This window comes from Lissotriton vulgaris, chromosome 3_1, assembly GCF_964263255.1.
Source record: "Lissotriton vulgaris chromosome 3_1, aLisVul1.2, whole genome shotgun sequence".
NCBI classification, from domain to species: domain Eukaryota; kingdom Metazoa; phylum Chordata; class Amphibia; order Caudata; family Salamandridae; genus Lissotriton; species Lissotriton vulgaris.
This window is the reverse complement of record NC_141689.1, coordinates 25,621,374-25,636,111: the sequence shown is the minus strand read 5'-3', so window position 1 is coordinate 25,636,111 and position 14,738 is coordinate 25,621,374. Positions and strand designations below refer to the sequence as shown.

At 44.1% G+C, this 14,738-nt stretch overlaps 1 protein-coding gene across 1 annotated transcript in view; it reads right to left on the bottom strand.

Moving 5' to 3' along the window:
• Nucleotides 1-14,738, bottom strand: part of LOC147725847 (extracellular calcium-sensing receptor-like) — a 109,164-nt gene that overhangs the window by 43,359 nt on the left and 51,067 nt on the right. The window contains exon 3 of the mRNA XM_086963373.1: nt 12,253-13,080. Coding sequence (XP_086819499.1) covers nt 12,253-13,080 — 828 coding nt within the window. The remainder of the gene's footprint in view (nt 1-12,252; nt 13,081-14,738) is intronic.

Sequence of the window (14,738 nt, the reverse complement as noted above, 5' to 3'; positions counted from 1 at the left end):
GTGGCCGAAGGGGCATATGCTAGTCAAAAAATTGAGTTAAGAAAAAGACTTCCTCTACAAAAACAAATAATACGTATTTGGGGCTTTGTTATTGCACTTTATTTTTTCTGCATAAGCGAGGCCTAACAAGACTTCAGTGCACTGATATAATCAGATGGACTAAAGTGAAATGGTTCTGAAATACACTTTAATTTTGAAGAGACCATTTTTAATCTGTTGCTGCAAGATGGCTGTAAAAATGTGGATATTCCTAAAGTTGAGTGGAGCTAATTTCTTTCTTAAATGTCAATTAACCTCCAAACAAATGCTTACCTATCTAATTAATATTTTGTAATGTTAGAGCTGAATCTAATAAAAAGCAGCCAAGCGTAGCTGGAGATCAGGGTCCCGCATGTAACAGTTAGGAGTGCCACATGCAGTCCTCGGGCAGTGTTCAACTAGGGGAAAGCAGGAATGGCCCCAAGGATTTATGGTTCCACATTGTGCAATTCAATTCAGCAATTAGATGTACATGCTTTGCTTCCCTTACACCCACCTTAGCCCCACTGCCCCAGCCTACCCCCCTGCAGGCATCAGCGTGGCCCTCTGGTACACCAGAGAGAAAAGCTGTGTGCCCTCCAAAAATATATGGGTTGAGGAGCGGACAAATTTAGCTCATGTGTTTTTCCTGTAAATGATTCACTATCAAAATTTGGGCTTTGCTAAGACTTTTTCCTCGGAATACCAGTTTTATAAAATTATTCCTGCACTTTAAACTTGCCATAACCATTAAAGTTTCCCCAGTGTGCGAATAGCACAGAATTTTTCAACCTGAAGCCGAAGGTTGAAAGACTGGCGTAGTGTGTGCATGGTGCAAAGATCTGTAAACTGCAGACTAAACAGGATACATGTTGGCCAAGTGTGCACGGTGTGGAGAGCGGTGGAACCTGCAAGCCACAGATTGAAATACTGTCCCAGGGTGCCATGTTGCACAAATCTGTTTAACTCTCACACCAAAGGGTGAAATGCTGACCTAGTGTGCATGTTGCACAAATATTTTTAATCCTCACACCAAGGGATGAAATGCTGGCCTAGTATGCAAAATCTGTTTCACCCTCACACCAAAGGGTGAGTGTTGGCCAAGTGTGCACAGTGTGGAGAGGGGTGTAATCTGCGAGCGACAGGTTGGCATTAGGTCCCAGGGTGCATGTTGCAAAATCTGTTTAATCCTCACACCAAAGGGTGAAATGCTGGCCGGGTGTGCATGTTGCACAGATCTGTAATCCTCGCACCAAAGGGTGGAGTGCTGGCCTAGTATGCAAAATCTGTTTAATCATCACACCAAAGAGTGAAATGCTGGCCTAGTGTGCATGTAGCACAAATCTGTTTAATCCTCACCCCAAAGGGTGAAATGCTGGCCTAGTATGCAAAATCTGTTTAATCCTCACACCAAAGGGTGAAATGCTGGCCGGGTGTGTATGGTGCACAGATCTGTAATCCTCACACCATTCTAGCCCAGTTGGAGATGAGTCTGATCCGCAGGCCACAGGATGAGCTGCTTGCCTGGTGAGCATGTTGAATAGACCCAATGGGACAGACATTTGAAATGGGGACCAGGCTCGATAAAATGCAACCCAAGGGAGTACCACAAAGGTGAGCGGAGGAAGGAGTAATTTAAGTCCAATAAGTGATAGTTGTGTGCTCTTACAATAACCTGCTAGTCTTATCTAAAAGCAATGTGCACCTCACCCAACCACCCCCCTAACCAATCCTACAGGGCTCTGATGGGGGCTTAAACTGAATAATAGCCTGCTTAGATGGAAAATTATGCATTTGAGCTCCCACTGGGCTCTACAATAGACCTAACAAATGCGTCGCCCTCCTCCCTCATAAAAACCTGCTCTGTGGAAGCACATACTCGCTTCAGTAGAAAGGGGGCCTGCCAGCCAGAAGGCCTCCTCATCCAATTGGCTAGTGTCAGGAGTTTCAGCCAAGACCTGCGGACTGGTCCCGCAAAACCAGGGAGATCTCGAAAGTAAGGCTGACTTCAAAATGGCCGCACAGAAGCAGGATGCCTAGCCGATAATCAAGCTGCACTGGTGAGTCCCCTCTACCATTAATGCTCCCCAGACACCATACACTGATTGGTCCCAACAAGATAAGCTAAGAATGCCCTTGCACCTCAGAGACTGCAACCTCCTCAACCCTAATGCACAAAGGGCCTGACCCAAAGATGGCCGCAAAGTAAATTCTGACATCATAAAGGCTTACAGATAGTATCGTCGGCCTGCCACGCCACTGCCATGCCACACCTTCCTACCCCCAGACTCACTCTATCTGACCACCCGACTACCACCCCTAAAGATCTACCATCCTGCCTCTGGGACCGAATATGTGAGGACAGCTATCCAACCATCCCCAACAAAAATGCGACTTAACCTCTCTACCAGTCACATCCACCACTACAACACTCCTAGCCCCTAAAGAATCAGCCCCTCCTCCTAGTCAGACGGAATGCTTTCTATCACGCCAACCCACGCCAACCCCACCACACCGAATTATTTAAAACCGCATGGCCCGAACTCCTTCTCGATAAGTTTCCCCCAACCTCTCACCCAAAGTGAAAAAGAACCTCAAACACAAACTGATCAGACAATATCCAGAATCACTATTTGTTGACATCAATCACTACTCTTCCAAAGGCCAAGTAAAAATGGATTTTATTTTTCACAGTGAAAATCCCAATTAGTGAAATTCTGTTGTCCTCTCTCATCTCCACATTACCAAGACTACCAATACTCCCCACAGTTGCAAACTATCATTCTCTATCCCCAACTGCATGACGCGGAGAGGGAACACCTCTGTGACCATCTACTCTAACGCACAGTCCTGATACAAGCTAACAATGACAACCTTGAGGCATTTGACTCATTCTTCCCCCACTTTGGACTCCCGCCTCTCACTCACTTATCCACCTCTCAACCCACCCCTTCCTCCTGGACAACCGGACCCCCAACTGAGCACACATACCATTCCTGCACCCTATATCATAAATTCCCACCCCCCTCTATGAGACACCACCCACACCACTGGCACCAAGAAAATGGCTCCCCCTCCTTTGTCGAATCATCCCCACAAACAGCCCCCCACACATAACCTCCCTCAAAGAACACAGATCAAACACAATACACAGGCAACGACCTCCAACCACCATCCTATACCCTGCTGCAAAAGTAACCAGATGACGCAACAGGACCCTCCGCACCCCACCTCCCATCTGAAAGCCCCCCACACCATCCTACAACCACCCGCAAAAGTACCCAGATGACACAACATGACCCTCCGCACCCCAGCTCCCATCAGAAAGCCCTCACAGACAACACAACAACCACTAGACGATAACACAACCGTGCCAAGTCTTCCCCCTCAGTGAGGACCCCACTCAGAACCCACCCTCCCCCAACCCTGGAAGAGACCGGAAAACGTTTTTCCCTGCTCAAAAGCCGGCTAGCTACTATAATACAGGGTTTTAATGAAATCCTAACCAACCTTGCTTCACTTTGTAATTCACCTACAAACCACACCTGTACTCCCTTCGCAAACAACCCCCCACACCAAAGGCCCGGCAAGACCACACGACCAAGCTGGACCTGGTCCCCCCCTCTCAAGCCACAATATGAGACCCAATAGAACCACAGAGGCTATGTCTTTGGACGAAGCTGCAGAACTAGCCTCCTCGTACGACACTTTCTCTACGGGCATCCCTCATTCCACAATCCAGATGATCTCTGGACTCAGAAGAGACCAAGCCACATGGAAACTCCATAGACCCCCTTACTACCTCACCCACATCTGCTTGGCCCCCCTAAGCAAGAAACCTAAAAAAGAAACACCCCCCACCACATATCAGTTTCAGAAATAGATACCTTCAACCATGACACCCTTGAATTTCTAACCGCCAACATTTCCTCAAGCGACAACAAGACACTACACTGCCACTGCCATCTCCCAGGCAACACCACCACTTTCACGGAGCACCTCTCAGACCTGGTTGCTCACTGCTCACTCAGAAACACCGACAACCTAATTCTAGGTGACCTGAACCTACACTTGAACATAACAAGTAGCCGACTAATTCAAAACCTAAATGACATATTGCCAGCAACAACCTCACCCAGCATTGCTCAGGAGAAACCCATAACAAAGGAGCAATCCTGGATGCCATCATCGACCAACACGACTCAATCACACTAAATCATATCTTACCGGTGGACTGGTCAGAACACCACCTAATCCTGTTCCACATCACGCAACCAATCATGTACCAACCCCACATCCAAGACCCGACCACATAGACAAGAAATCTAACTCAGATCAACATGGACGACCTAGAAGAAAAGATAAACACGCACCTGTCCATCTCCTCAGATGGTCTTTCGGCAACAGATCTCACATACCACTGCAACACTACTATGACTTCCACCCTAGACCAACTAGCCCTCTGAAACAAAAAAAAACCAAGAGCATTTCTTCCAGATCCTGGTTCAACATGGACATTAACGCTGAAAGGAGGCAACTTAGAGTCACAGAGCGTCTATGGAGGAACAACCCTTCTATGAGCCTTCACGATCAACTAAAAGCAGCCCAGAGGAAATACAAAAAGCACATCATCATTAAAAAAAACACCTTCTTCTGTACCGCTCTCGACAATGCGAAAAACAGACCCAAGGAACTCTTTAACATCATCAGGCGACAAACTTCCAAGACCACAGCAACCCCAATCCAGGCCTCCAAAGACCTGTGTGACAAATATGTCATCTTCTTCAATGAAAAAGTCACCAAGATTGAGTCATCACTAGACATCAACCTCCATCCCTCCTGCAAAAACTCAACTGCTACAATTGAATCCAACACACATAAGCTCCCCACGGAAACCTGGAATTCCTTTGATCCCATACTCGAAGATGAGATTCTCAAACTGATCTCCACCTCCACGCCCTCATCCCACGTTCTCGATCCTGTTCCCCACCAATTGACCAAAAAACTGAAGCACTCCCTCGCCCCAGTCTGGTGCAAAATCATAAACTGCTCCTTGAAAACCGGGGTCATACCAGACTGCTTCAAAGTCGGCAAAGTCACATCTCTATTGAAAAAGCCAGGCCTAAACCCCAACGGTCTGAACAACTTTAGACCTGTCTCCAATCTCCCCTTTCTATCCAAAATCCTTGAAAACTGGGTTCTCCATCAACTGACCCAACACATGGACAAAATCAACCTGCTAGATCCCCACCAGTCGGGCTTCAGAAAAGGCTGCAGCACCGAAACAGTGATCCTTAACATCATGGATGACATCCACAAATCCCTAGACACTGACCAAAGCTACCTACTCATCCTCCTGGACCTATCAGCAGCCTTTGACATAATTGACCACAATCTACTCACCAAGGCTCCCCAAGACAGAGTAGGTGCAGAGGGGATGGTCCTAAAATGTTCTTACACAACCGTTCACAAAGAGAAAAATCAAATCCTTTACGTCCGACCTACACCCTGTCAGCAGAGGTGTCCCCCAATGTTCTGTGCTCTCCCCTCAACTATTCAACATATTCATGGAACCCCTCACCACCCTACTCAACAAAGCCAACATTCCCTTCCATTTATACGCAGATGACAGCCAGATCTACTTAGAAACCGCCTCCATTAATGACATTCTAAGACTTAACAACACCCTTAGAGAAATTCAACATTGGCTATCAACCAACCACCTTAAACTCAATCCAGACAAAACGGAATTCCTTCTCATCTCCAACAAAGAAGACAACCCTCAAATCATAGAGTGTAGAGTGGCTAAAAGCAATAGATGCCCTCAACGATAATCTCACTCTGGCTAAATCGGTAAAATCTCTAGGAATCACCCTTGACCCGAAACTGAACATAAACAATCACATTAAGATCTCTGCGAAGAGTGCCTTCCTCAATCTGAAGCTCCTCAACAAAATCAAGCCCTTCATCCCTCCCAAAGACCTCAAACAAGCCTCCCCAGTCACAGGTGCTATCTAGACTCAACAACGGTAACGCAATCCTCACTGGTACAGCTCAATCCCACCTAGCCCCCCTCAAAAAAACTCTCAATGCAGCTGCCGGAATGTTGTCCCGAGTTAAGAAATATGACCACCTCTCACCTACACTCAGAAACCTAAAATGGCTCCCAGTGGAAATGAGGGACAGCTTTCAGACTGCCTGCCTGACACACAAAGCAGTGTACACAGGAAAACCAGAATACCTGGCCTCCAAACTCAAGAAAGCCGGCCAGACAAGAAAACTCAGGAGTTCCAACACCATGCTACTCATCCCCATGAAACACGCAAACAAAAAACTGCTGCACAGTCTTTTGCGGGAAATGCCCCAAAAATCTGGAATTCCATCCCAGCCGATATCAGGACGATCACTTCCTTTATACCAATCAAAAGACTCCTAAAAGTCCTCTATCTCAACCGTGCCTTCCGGAACCAAGAGCCGCCGCTGAAACGCATAAACTTGCTCTCCACAGCCTGTGGATAATGCTCCAATACTATCTACCTCTTCCTATAATCAATAGCCAGTGATAATGCTCCACCTCTACCCCCACTCCTCAGGCACCCTACAGCCCTGTGACAATGCTCAACCTCACCCTACCTCGTCCTTCCTCTCCGATCCCCCCTCATTACCTCCTCCCGGAATGAGGCTAAGCCCTGGTCAATGTGTGCTCATTGAGGCTATCTCAGGACTTCCTCTCCTCAATGACGTGCAGCCCACTGGGTTCTCTGAACATTTATGTGGAACTATGCCTTTCTTATGTGATTACAGCTTAATTTCTGTTGTAAAGCGCTCCAATACACTCGGGTCTGGCCAGTGCTATAAAAGACTTCTAAATAAATAAATAGTGAAGAGCGAGAGCAGACCCCAGCTCCCCAGTAATGTGCGTGATAAAAAGTACCTGCTGAGAGGAAGCATGGGGCCTGTAGAGGGTACAGGAAGAGTGCGGTGCTTTGAGGCCTTGGAGGGCTCTTGCTGAGAGGAGACAGAACCCACATGTCACTATCCATCAGCCGAGTCTTCACCCAACGGGGAGAGGCAAGGAGCGGCAGCAGGCCCCGTTCCTAGACACAGAAGCGTCTGCAGAACTGTAGCACCCCGAGGCAGGGAGTTCTCAAAGCGAGCAGGCAGCAGTCTGTCGGCAAAGCCCTGTAGGGAACAGCGGGAGGTTACTCATCCTGCCAACCCACTGTTCGAGAGCAGGGCGCCGCATGCACCATGAGGGTCGGACACCTAATGGGGAGTATGCACTACATCTATGTGCACACCAGGGTGACGCGTTCACACACATCCAGGTAAAACAAAACAAACCAACATTAGAAAGTTGATACCAAGCATACCAAGCCGTACCTCTGACCACATGTGTTCAGAACTTGTATTTAGTTAAGTGTTAAAGAGGAGTTTATAAGGCTTCAAAGCACTACTCCGAACTCAGTTACTCACGTTGGTGCGTAGAGATCACTGCAGTGGGCATGCCAATGCCTCTTCTAACACATCACCGGGTGCCCACCCCCGTCACCCACTCCTTTGTTAACATCAAAGCCTTGTTAAGTAAATGGTATTTTTAAAGACCTGTGAAGTACTTGGGTGCGGCCATCCACACTACGACAGCAAAGCACAACAACTCCTCTCCCCCCACGTGAGCCAGGCGGGGGTCTGGTGTTGCTCTGGCCCTTGGGCCAATCACAACACAGCTCCCCATGTGCTGGACCGTCCCAGAAGCACTGTTTTCCGCTGACACCTCTGCGCTGGGCGCCACAGTTTATAATGCTTAGGCTACATCAAGTGGCCAAGTGCTGCAACAACGAAGAAAATCAGTGAAACTCAGTTAGAACCGGGTCAGCTGATTTTCATCCGGTAGCGTACTGTCGGGTAAAGTCGGTTTTATCAGCCCAGGCGGGGGCCACATGGCCTCCTTCCCTTTTTAAAGCAACAAATAAGGAAACAAGAGATGTTCCTTGCAAGTTGCCAGAGACTCCCCCTTTTCTCCACCACTCTGAAAATGCACCTCCTGGTGTACTACTGAGAGGTGGATTAAGTCCCTGTCCGTCCTGAGGGTTCATGGGGGCTATTACCACTCCTGTTACCTCCAGTGTGTCTGATTTCTGAGAGGTCATTGAAGGCCTGTCCCCTTTTTCCACCACTCTGCAAACACACCTTCTGGTGCACTTCTCGATGGGGGATGAAGTCCCCTTGGAGGTCAATGGCCCATAGTGGCCAACAAGACCTCCTGTTGCCTCCAATAAATCCCACACAGAATGTGAGCTAAGGAGTTTGTACCAGTGGGCTGTGTAAGTTTGCAAAGAGAGCACAGCAATCCACCAACACTCCCACCAAAGTTCCACTCACACTCAAGCTGTTGTGCATCTGAATCACCCAAAGCAACTTTTGATACTGCAGTCAGTTCGGGCACCAGCAGTGACAGAACATTTGCAGCAGTTTATGTTTGCCATACTACAACCTATCCCACAGTTAGCCTAACATCTAAAATCCTAAATTCCTAAATGTGGGAACCCTTCTCAATTTGTGCAGTGCATGTGTGCCCACTCAGCAGTGTGGCCTGGGAAATGAGTGCACCCTACTCCAAACCAGTTCTGGGCGCAGCTTTAACCCACTGGGCTTGTTGACTGCCTAACTAGGAGGACAAATGATGGGCCTGTCCAGGTGTTCTCTGAAGTTTGCTTGTTTCAAGGGAGGCCCCTTTGAAGTAAATTAAGTTTGTGTGCACAGCCAAAATGTGCATCCTGCTAAAGGAGCAAAAACACCTCCCCACACTCCCAGGCCTTTGGCTCTGCACCTTATACAGGGAAGTCACCAGTTGAGTGACAGCTGGAAGGCATATCTATACTAGCTGGCACTAAAATTCCAATTTTAATGTTCGCGGATGATACGCTTATTTTATCAAAAACCCCGAGTGGTCTCCAGCGAGCATTGGCTATCTTTGATCTATTTTGTGGTGAGCATGGCCTGGAGGTCAACGTGACCAAAACGAAACTTATGATTTTTAATCCCCATCCTAGTTTTAAATCAAAAATCATTATGAACGGTCGGCCTTCAGAAGTGGTGAACATTTTTACTTATCTATGTATTCATATCTCAAAAAAGAATGGCTGGACCAAACATATAGATATAGCTACACTGAGGCATAGGCAACTATCAGGTGCTATTAGTTCCGAGCATAGAAAGTCCCTGACGAAACCTATAAAGCCTGCTTTGCAGGTATACGAGGCAAAGGCTCTTGGTTCTGCACTATATGGTGCAGAACTATGGGGTTTTGAAAAGGTGGCTGACCTACAAATCTCGGAAAATAAGTTTTTACGGTCTATAACTGGTGTCCCGAAAAGTACTCCTTTGCTGCCCCTCAGATATAACTTGGGTAGAAAAGCGGTTACAGACTTGGTCAGACTTCGACCAATTCTGTACTGGAGAAGGCTCTGGACTACGCCTGAGCTTTCTCATTATGCTGAGGGTTTTTTAGATATCATTAAAGTGGATATATTCCACAAAAATAGGTGGCTTAATTCCTTGAAATTAATCTTGAATGAACTTGGTATGGGTTCACTTTGGTCAGACCCAGCTGGAACAATTTTCCCTACTAAAAGTGTTTTAAAAGAAATTTATTGGGAAAAGGTAGCCTCTCGGGACTGGAGAAGCACTAGATTAGGGTCTATGACTGAAGGATTCTTAGAAGCTAAGCTGTACCCTTCTTTGGAACCCTACTGGGATAGCATAACTAGGCCTGGTGACCGAAAACTTCTATTCCAATTGAGAGCAGGTTCGTTACCTCTCAGATCTTTGACAGCTAAATGGGAAGGTGACTTGAATGTTAGCTGTCCAGTTTGTGGTTCCACAAATGAATCTAAGGGCCATTTCTTATTTTCTTGCACAGCCTACTTGGATCCAAGACGTGTATGGCAAAAACTAATGTGCAAGAATTTAGGGACTACTAGTAGCACAGTTGCCTATCGTATTATATGCACCAGTAGCGAGGTATGGATATTAATAGCAACTGCCAAATATCTTAAATGGGCTTGGTCGATCAGGCAGAGACTGCTAGCCACCTCACTATTCTCTGCCTGGGTATACTGTATGGTTAAATAGATAGAGACTGCTAGTCATTTGACTATTCTCTGCCTAGCCAAATTGCCCATATAATCTATCCATGTTATTTTTTTTTTAGAACTTTGTTAGTATTGCGTGTTTTTTAACTCTTTTAAATATATTTTTAATGTATATTTATTGATATATGATATCTCTAAATTTTGATTTGTATATTGAGTCACAAATTGTAAATAATATTCTTTATCTTTGTATTGTAATTGATTGATAATCTGATTGTACTTTTTAAACTGCCCTTGCTTTTATGAGTGAAATCTCGAATAAAGCATATTTTGACTTGACTTGACTTGACTTGACTTGGCTTATGTATACTAGCCTTCAGGAGTTTCAGAAAAGAGAAATGCACCTTTCTAAAAGTTAGTTTTCTCATTAATTAATGTAAATAAGACTTTGCCACTGGACTGGGTTTTAACAATATTTAAAAACAGTCATGGAATGATATTTAAAATAGCTTCTAAGTGTTTTTCCATGGGTCAGTCAGTGTCCCTACAGTGAAAATTGCTTCTGGGTGCTAGTAACTGTAAGGATAGGTTAACATTAAATGTATACCAGTTCTACTGTTAAATACCCTAAAGGCTGCTAAGACTTTTACATTTGTGGTTATTTATGATGCTTTCAGTTTCCCTCATCTCTTAACTGTAGAGCATAGACTCATCGAGCTGTATGATGATATATTCTACACATGTGTATAACAATATGTTACATTATTATGGCACCAAAATAAATATGGTGATAATACACCTTAATGCAAATATATAAATACCAACAACAACAACCATAACAATAATAATAATAATAATATTATTAACAACAGCAACAACAACAACAACAATGATAATAATAATAATAACACCTTAGCAGCTATGAAACGTCCAGCTCCAGTGCTGAACGTTCCATTGCGCAGGTGCAGTTGGAACGTCCAACGGCCGACGGCAGCACTCCCGAGGTAGTGGTGCCGTCGGCCATTGGACTGGGCGCAGCACTTATGAGGATAATAATATTAACAACAGCAACAACAACAACAACAACAACAACGACAATAATAATAATAATACTACTACAACTAATACTACTAATACTACTACTAATAATAATAATCATAATAATAATCTTAATCTTAATAATAATACATGTTTCAAATTGTTATTATTTTAGGGTATGGCCATCCTATCATTGTACCTGTCCCCATATATACTCTATGCCAAGGGTGAACATTGGGCCTGGGAATAACTAGAATTATGCTGGACTAATTGAGTAATTTACTCATTGCTCTTGAATTTGGAAATTACTGAAATTACACGATTACTCCAGCTCGAGAAATTAAGAGTAATTTGTGGCAATAATACTACTAGAGGAGCGCAGGGACAATGAGGAAGCGGTGTCGCGCAGCAGCTAGAGCGGCTGAATCCGGACCACGGGTTTACCATTTCCACCATGTGGATCTTGGCAATAGCTTGCTTAATCTTCCCGACGTCCCCCAGCGGCGAGACACCTCTCCGGAGGTAGCTGTGCGCTTTACAAATGCTGGTATTTCATTTCATCTAAAAGAGAGCAAAGCATGTGCTGGCTTCGGCTGTTCGTTGTCTGTTCCATTTAATGCTATTTTCATAGCGCAAAATGCATCCTCAGGCCCAGTTTGGACACAAGTGTGTTTTTTGTTCCAAGAAAATAGTTCTGAGTTTTGGATTACGCTTCTCATGTAATTATGCATAATTACGACAATTGCAAGTTATTACGCTATGGAGAATTATGTCAGTTATACCCAGCCCTAGTGAAATTCCATGTAGTTGAATTATAAACTTTGTAGTATGTTTTCTAAAGTGATTCTACTGAGGATAATATGACATATCCTGTCAGGTACAGCCCATATCAGTTGAGGTTTGATTTGCCATTATTTTCCTGTTCCTACTACCAAACATCTGAAGAATGCTTTACTCGATGCAGCAAACTCTCAACAGATATATTTAATACCTATACTAAATTAAACAAATAAAGCTACTGTTAAAATGTAATGGCCAGGGGTTCAGTGTTTTTGTGGCAAGAGAAAGCTATGGCATTGCAGGTGTTTGCAAGATCCCTTACCTTCCAGGGCTTGAAGTCCTGATGGAAGCTCCCAGCAGCACCAACTGTTCCTTCCTTGGAGGGTGATTCAAGCATCTCATGTAAAGCGTGTGCTAGAGCATAGACAGCTGTGTAGACACTGAATGTATATCTAAAGTTCACTACGTCATAGCTGGGCAAATAAACACTTTGCAAAGTTTCATTTCCTGAACACAAAGGGTAATTAAGCCTGCGAATATTGCCTCTTCCAGCTGACAAACATTCAAAAAATCCTTCCCATAGGACGTCCACAACAGAATACTCTGGAAATATGCCAGGCCTGACACCATGAAGAAAATCTTTAAATCCAATGATTTCCCCTTTCTTGATTGAAAATGCTATGATTTTATTAAATGTTTTCCAGGCATCTGGTACATCAAATAATTCCTCAATATGGGCTTCTCCTGTCACAATCCAAACCTTCGGAGGCACATGGTAAGTAATAGCAGCCCAGTAAAAGTATACCATTTCTGTGCCGGTGCCATAAAGAATGATGACCTGAGCGGTACATCTCTTGATAGCCCTTGCAATCCTCCCATGTCTTCTGTAATTTATATATGAACCTGCAACAGGAAACAAATAAGAGAACTCCACACATCCTCCACTCTCGGTGATCAACTTCCTAAGTTCTTGCACAGCTCTCACTCCGATGTCATTCTCTGGAACAACAATCCCAACCCAGCTCCAGGAAAAAAGTTTTAACAACTGAGAAATACCTTCCAGTGGAGAGAATTCATTGGGAACAGTCCGGTAAAAGGATGGGAATCTCAATTTGTTACTAAAAATGGGGTCCATAGCTCCAAAACTAATCTGTGAATGAGAACAAAAGATTGAGACAACTAGCGAAAATTCTTATATAGGTTATCAGAGACTGGCAACATTTTAAAAGAAAATTGGGTAATTATGTGAGGAAACATATACCAAAATACTACTGATTTGAATGAAGATAAGATAATGGAAGACCAAACATGATTATTATTTTTTAAAATTTTCAATATTCAACAAAAAACTGATTCTGATTAACACATTTTCTATCAAGGTATTTTAGGTAAAATACCTGTTTCAGCTCTGATAATTTGCAAAGAGTTTGTATAAGCATTTGTATTGGCAATCCTGTTTTAGGAAAATAAACCAACAACCAAAACAAGCACCAATATTGCCAATTACTTATTATGGGGGCCTGGAAGTGACCACACGACCTACTCAATTAAACAGTAAATCTTAGGACCAACTATTTCGTCCAGAATAAATCAATTATTTTTATTTTAATGTTTGAGTCAAAACATATTTCGTAGAAAATTCCCATGTTTATGTACATTGCTAATTTCACTCCACATTTATTCACGACGACACTTCTAGCACTCAATACAAACATTCAACCATGCATACACATAACAAACATAGAATCAATTGACATCGATTTTCAACATAAGCTATTTACAAAAGTAATTACAAAAAACAACACAGTAAATCAAATCAATTATTTTAAAGACTTTGATGTTTTTAAGAACGTCCTAGTGTTGTAAAAAGTGATCTACGTGTTTTGAAAACCCTTTCTTCAAGGGAATTCTCTTCAGGACCACGTAGCTGTAAATGAGAAGACAGACAGAAGTCAGTCTAAAGAGACGACCAAAGCTGTGTCACTTCATAATAAAGGGGGAAGAACTAATCCTTCCTCACTGGTGCTTGTTTTCTTAAGTCAGGGGATCAGAAACAGACAAAACGACAACCCAACTCAATACTGTATCTATTTACTCTTCCTCAGGGTCAAGGAACTCGCTACAACATACACCATACAGCAAGGTACTCACATATTTTCCTTCGTAACTGGCTTGTGTCTTTTTATGGAGTATGAACTCTGTGTAATACAAGGAGCATGTGTCAGACTCGGGGACGATACCTGGTGTGTCAGGCACAAAAACAATAACGAATATAAATGGCTTACTTGAAAAATAGCGAGTAAGTCGCTCCGGTAGAGAAAGATGGAAGCAGACTGAGTGGTTTCCCTGTGGGTATTGAATGGGTCACAATTAGTATACGAGTGGTTCCGGGTATCGAAGAATCGAGAATCAGCCAGCTCACAATTACGCTGGAGAAATCTTACCCGTGCTTGTCTGTTTTGACTCCAAACAAATCCAATTTCATTTGCTGGCACAGTGTTCCTCTATGTTTCAGTTCCAGAGGACTGCCAGCCAACCGGCTCTCCTTGCCGTATGTATGCAAACGCCAAGTGATTTCCGGTTTCTGGGAATTATGGGACTTGTAGTCTTTCAAAGATCGTCTCCGAGTCAGGCTCATGCAGAATGGTGCCTGTATGATAACACAAGTGCAAGTTTGGTCTTTATGATCTGTAATACATTAGCAGCACAGTAAATGCGATCAAAGTAGAGCATTCAGGTCTATTGAGTCAAGTGCACGCCTAACCCTCAGCTATCACTGCGGAACGTGTTCATAGAGCACAACATGTT